This window comes from Panthera uncia, chromosome D4 (assembly GCF_023721935.1).
Source record: "Panthera uncia isolate 11264 chromosome D4, Puncia_PCG_1.0, whole genome shotgun sequence".
Taxonomy (NCBI): Eukaryota; Metazoa; Chordata; class Mammalia; order Carnivora; family Felidae; genus Panthera; species Panthera uncia.
The window spans coordinates 87,373,908-87,379,907 of record NC_064807.1 but is presented as its reverse complement, the minus strand read 5'-3'; the positions used below and the strand labels follow the sequence as shown (position 1 = coordinate 87,379,907).

At 49.6% G+C, this 6,000-nt stretch overlaps 1 protein-coding gene across 1 annotated transcript in view; it reads left to right on the top strand.

The window, feature by feature from the left end:
- Window positions 1-344: 344 nt before the first annotated feature.
- MED27 (mediator complex subunit 27) overlaps window positions 345-6,000 on the top strand; it is a 202,107-nt gene continuing 196,451 nt past the window's right edge. The window contains exons 1-2 of the mRNA XM_049638414.1: window positions 345-592; window positions 2,647-2,791. Coding sequence (XP_049494371.1) covers window positions 390-592; window positions 2,647-2,791 — 348 coding nt within the window. The 5' untranslated portion in view covers window positions 345-389. The remainder of the gene's footprint in view (window positions 593-2,646; window positions 2,792-6,000) is intronic.

Here is a 6,000-nt window from a genome sequence, read left to right as displayed (position 1 = left end):
TTTATTTAAGGATATGGACTCATTTTACCCAGTGGGTCATAATCCTTCACTCCGTGCACACTATTGCTCTGAGCAATTCTTTTCCCTGTGATTCCCACGGGCTCAAGATTGGGTGAACGCGGGAACCTTCTGTATTTCCTTGTCACCATTAAGAAAGCCGAGGGTGCAGCCTGACTTCCACACATCTAGGCGATCACTTTCCGGCCCACTCATTCGTTCGCTTGAACGGAAACCCTCTTTCCGACAACGTAAGCCTGCACTGACCACCTGGGCAGCCTCGCCCCGCGAGAACTACATTTCCCAGAGGCCTTCGAGGGCCGGCGTCATCAGCGAGCGCGGCCTTTCGCTCACGAAGGCGGCTTTGGAGAGCCCGCTGCGGCGGCGGCAACATGGCGGACGTGCTAAGTGTCGGAGTGAACCTGGAGGCCTTTGCTCAGGCCATCAGTGCCATCCAGGCGTTGCGTTCCAGCGTGAGCAGGGTGTTCGACTGCCTGAAGGATGGCATGCGGAACAAGGAGACGCTGGAGGGCCGGGAGAAGGCCTTCATTGCGCACTTCCAGGACAACTTGCATTCGGTCAACCGGGACCTCAAGTAGGTACCGGCTGAAGGGGCCAGCGTCGGGGACCCCGCCCGGTGTCCACCCTGTCCCGACCCCGCGCGAGTCTTTCTAACCTGGGGCTGCTCTCAGTTTCTTGCTCCCTTGCTGTCTTTCCCTCCCCTCCAAGCCCATGCCTGTTCCTCAGGGACACCTCGTCCCCCACCCCCGCTTTCTCGTCTCCCTTCTCTTGGCCTCCTATTCCTGGCTGCCTCCCGCCGTCCTGGACCTCCCGTGTGGTCGTTCGGTTCCTGACGAGGAGACGTGCTCTTCCCACGAACTTCCACTTCTCACCTCCGCTTCGCAGGTTTCTCACCTGTAGGCCCTCTGTGCCCCACCGTGTCTGATCAAGTACTGCCGAACGGGACCAGCTCAGCGCTGCCCCAAACCCGAGTGCGCTCGGTCTGATTAGCACCGGTGCCTCGCCCCTGAACCTGGAAGCCATCAGGTCCACTCTAGTCCACCTCCAAACACGATAAAACAGGCCTCGATCTGTACCTTTCCCGCGCCCCCGCCCCCTCCCCAACCACCTGATCAGGACTTCCTTCCCACTCTGCTCCTGGTCAGTTTCTTCCTCTGGAGAGACCTGATCTCAGCCTACACCAGCTCAGTCGCCTATGTTTAACTCCCCTCCCCCCCGTATTAATTCGTGGCCCTGTAGGGTTAAGGATTGTATGTTTCTTTCTCTTTCTTACAAGTCACTTTCTTCTATTTTCTAAGTGTTGTGGAAGAATTGAGTGAAAGGGTGATTGTGAAAAGCCCAGCACACAGTAGGAACCCTTTAATTGGTTAGGTCCTGAACTTCTCCTCCCTTCCTTAAGAGAGTGACCCTTCTCAGAGACTTACAGGACTTTTGCTTCTCAGAACTGACCTTAGCAGGGAAAGGCATTTGGTAAGATAGTCATCCTACAATTTCTGGAGGGGAAGTGTTCCCCCCCCCCCCCCCCCCCAACTTGGTTTCCTTAGTAACCAGCTGGAAGGAGGAGGTAGAATGGAGGAGGAGGTGGTGACCAAATGATGGGTGCCTCTTTTGATTTTTTTTTTTCCCCTTAAGTAGTTGCCATTCTTTGTTGGCAGGAAGCCAGGAAATCACACACCCCTCCTCAACTCCCACCTCCACTTGCTGTCTCTGGCGCAGTGCCAGTTAATAGTTCCCCTGCTTGAGGGGTTGCACTGGCTGTTCTTCTTCTTCTTTTTTTTTTTTGAAGGAGAGAGAGACAGAGTGTGAGCGGGGGAGGGGCAGAGAGAGAGGGAGACACGGAATCGGAAGCCGGCTCCAGGCTCTGAGCCATCAGCACAGAGCCCGATGCGGGGCTCGAACTGACAAACTGTGAGATCATGACCTGAGCTGAGGTCGGACGCTGAACCGACTGAGCCACCCAGGTGCCCCCTGGCTGTTCTTATTTCTCTTGCGTTTCCTCTCTGATCTGCTTCCTTTGGTAATGTTTGGCATCTTCTAACCCTTCACCATTCTAGAAAGTTCAAGGACATTTGCGTTCTGTCGCCTTTTAAAATCTTTACACGGTGGTGCCAAGAAGGTGGCTGAACATTCCAAAATGAGTGTGGCATGAGAAGCTGTTCCTAGAGAGTCTTTTGTTGAACAGTTTGAGACTGGCCTCACAGAACGTGCTCCTGGAATGTGCTTTCGCTGTTGGCTCACTTTCCCAGGCTTCTCTCGAGTTTTCCTGCTAGACCGAAGTGTTTGACACAACCCCCTCGGTGGTGTCTTCCCGTTCCATTTGTTTATTTTATCTCTTCTTTGTTTTGTTAAGTTTCACCATCTGTGAAGTACCACGTACTAGTCTCTTCCTACGTGAATGATAAATAATTACCATTTATTCAGGTACTCGAATGATCTGTAGCTCGGTTTTAATATAAGACAAGCTCCCAGTTAGGAGTTTTCTTAATTGTCCCTGATGTTAACCTTTCACAGTATTTCTTCTTAAGAGACTTCTTAAATTTCTTTTTTTTTTTTTTTACCAATGTGGTTGGCTAAGAACTGGGGTTTCAGTGGACTCAGGTTTATTTGCTTTATCTCTTTCTTTTCCAGTGAGCTGGAGCGTCTGAGCAATTTGGTAGGCAAGCCATCTGAGAACCATCCTCTCCATAACAGTGGGCTGTTAAGCCTGGATCCTGTGCAGGACAAAACTCCTCTCTATAGCCAACTCCTTCAAGCGTATAAATGGTCAAACAAGGTAAGGGAGACATGTCAGAAAGGGAGCTAATAGAGAGAAAGCTGAGTTTTCTTACATTTCAGAAATGCAGAAGGTGAAGGTAAGTTTTTCTTTCTTTTTTCTTTTTTTTTGCGGGGGGGGGGGGGGGTTTGTTTTGTTTGTTCTTGATTCAGCCTGGGGTTACAGATTTGGAATTTCTCTATGAGCTATTTCATAGTCCTCTGAATCTTTGAGGATTCATCATAGTGCTTAGGTAATTTTTTAAGAAGGTTTAAGTCAGGTACATTTAACCTGGAGACCAGGTGTGGGGAGCAGCTTTTGTGAACTCCTTGAAATCATATGCAAGATGTTGTGTTGTGTGTATGTTTTTTTTTTTTTTTCCCCCTCTGGGGAAGACTTCCTAGCTTGCATCAGATTTGGAAGCATCCATGACCCCTAGAAGGTTAAGGACTGGTGGTCTGAATGTCCAGCCACTGACGCTGTTTATGTTGCTTGTACTGTCTTCCCCTGTGGTCACTGGAAGAACATCGCGAGAGTAGTGTTTGTCAGACTATTCTCTACTCTTTAATTACTGTAGACTGCACTCGAGGGAGCTTGTTCTTTTTTTTTATTAAAAATTTTTTTTAATGTTTATTTATTTGTTTTTGAGAGAGAGAGAGAGACAGAGCACGAGTGGGGGAGGCATAGAAAGAGAAGGAGACACAGAATCCAAAGCAGGCTCTGAGCTGTCAGCACAGAGCCTGACACGGGGCTCAAACTCACAAACTGTGAGATCATGACCTGAGCTGAAGTCGGATGCTCAACGACTGAGCCACCCAGGCGCCCCTGAGGGAGATTGTTCTGAACACGCTCCATGGAACTTGCTCCTCAAGGCCTCCGTCAGCAGGCGGGTCTGTGGCCTAGACCCTGGGACAGCTGTGAAGGGAAGACTAAACTGTAGTCTAAAAATAACGACAACAATTAGGCTCGTAAGCCTGGCAACAGTCTGTTTACTGACAAGTTCCTTTTGTTTGGGTGCTTCGGGTTGTTGCGTATTTTTTTCCCTTGCTGATAAAGAATTAGAATATGTGTTTGGAATCAGCTTTCTTCATTACACTGTGCAACTGCTCTGGAAACGGTGGTTCTCACAGTTGTTGACAGGGAGCTGCTCTCGCCCCCTCCAGTTACCCATCATCTTTTCCCTCTTTTCTGTGGTCCTTTCCCCACTCTGTCTTGCATGCAGATGAAGCAAAATTTTTCCGGCGAGCAAAATTTTTTCTTTGAGTTTCTCAACAGTATTTAATACACTTCGGTGTGAGGTAGAACTCTAGCAGCTAAGTCTGAGATTCAGGGAGACGTGATTTGTGCTGGGGGGCATTAAAGAGAACTTGAACCTCTGACACGAACCCTTAGCCCGCAGGGGTTGTCCCCCAAACTCTGGGCTGCCGTGGATAGAAACCCAGTTAGGTCTTGAGGATCCGGGCGCCCAGTTGGTATGGGGACTGTCCCTCTCCTGTTGTCTCTAGGCCTGCTCTCCTGTGTTGGCCTGACGCCTGTGAGGGTGGACAAGACGGCCTGGCAGTTGTAGATTTGCCTGGTTCTCGTAGCAGGTGATCTCCTGCTGTCACACCAGACCCCGAAAAGGGATTTGAGCCCTGCTTGGTAGGTGGCTCCTATCTAAACAGGCCGTGAGTCCAGGAGTGAGATTCTCTGATTGGCTGTTACAGATCACCTGAAGCACAGGAAGTGGGGCTCCTTGGAGTTGGAGAGGCAGTTCCCAAAAGGAGGGGGTGCAGGGCAAATAAAAATTATTTCATTGCCGTAGCCAGGCGCGAGCCCGTTCCAGCCCCACGCAGACAACACTGCCCTATCTGGCTGTCCTGTTTGAGGCTCTTTGTTTTCCCAGGGGCACTGTAGGTCACCCTTCCATGAGTTTACCCCGGGATTGGGTGGGGTCTGATCAGTAGGCGTATGTGTGACTTATTTCCGGTTGGTCTCCTGGTAGAAAGTCTTGCTTTTTGGTGTTTGGACATGGAAGCTGTGTTGGTGTATCACGTGGGTAATGTTTTTGGAATAGGCTAGAGCTATGGAGACTTTTTGGTGGCAGGAAAACTTAGGCTGCTCACAAAACCACGAGTGACCGGGACTCCAGGGGAAGTGACTGGTTTCTAATCGAGGCGATGGCACTTAACTTTTGAATGAAGGCAGTGTGCTTGTTCGCCGAATTTAATAGTGTATTGAAATAAACGTCCCTGCTCCCGACCCTTCCCCTTGCTCCAAGCTGGAGAAGAGGTTGTATTAAGGACAATAACTATGACGTGTATGGAACTTCTTGCCCTGGAGATGCTACAGATGAAAATAGATGGTAAATCCCACACGAGCCGTGTGAGAGACGGAGAGGTTTTTAGTTCTGTTCTGGGCCTGGTGAGCCTTCGTAGCAGAGTTCTTTCATCAGCTCCCTAGTGCCCCAGCAGAGGGGCGGTTTGGGGCTGCTCGTACCATTGATCAGTCGAAACAGAGTATGAGTGAGAGATGTGTAGTTTAACCCTTATTTTAAAGCTGAGCGCCTTGAGGCCCACTGAACTGACCTGCTCATGGCCTCACAGCTAGACGAGAATTTGCGTTTCCTGACCGAGGTCAGCGTTCTTTTCCTCCAGACTTGATGCCTTAATCCATTTTGGCATAAGGTTTCCGACTACAGAAAACGTTTTTCCCCTTCAGCGTTCGCCCTAGGAGCAGTTCATACGTTATCTTTCATTCGTGAGTCTGTACGCGTTTTGCTAATTTATAATGGTTTGTTGAGAGATGGAGTTGACAGACGCGTGGTCTGCGGGGGCCCCCAAACTATTGCTCTCGTCCCGGGCAGACATCACTAATCACCCTCTGCATTCCTTCCTGCTGAGGTCATGGAGGGGCTCACAGCTCTGTTCTGGGACTCAGGGGCCCCTGCCAATTATTCCAAGGTGGGCTGCAGGGAAAACAGGTTTCTTACTTCCATCGTGATAGATAATGTCCCATTTGACTATGACTTATTTATACCTTACCTTACTCTAGAAAGGATTTAAGGTAGATTGCCAGAATACACGAAGCCTTGAAAGAGAGAAACAACGGTAAGGATGCCTTGTGTACATTTCTTTAATAAACTCAGGAAGCAGCCCCAAGAAATAAGCCAGTATTCTAATTTCCAGCTGGGGATATGGAGGCAGCAAGCAATCACGTGTGTTTATTTTGCCCCTCCTACAAACGAAAAG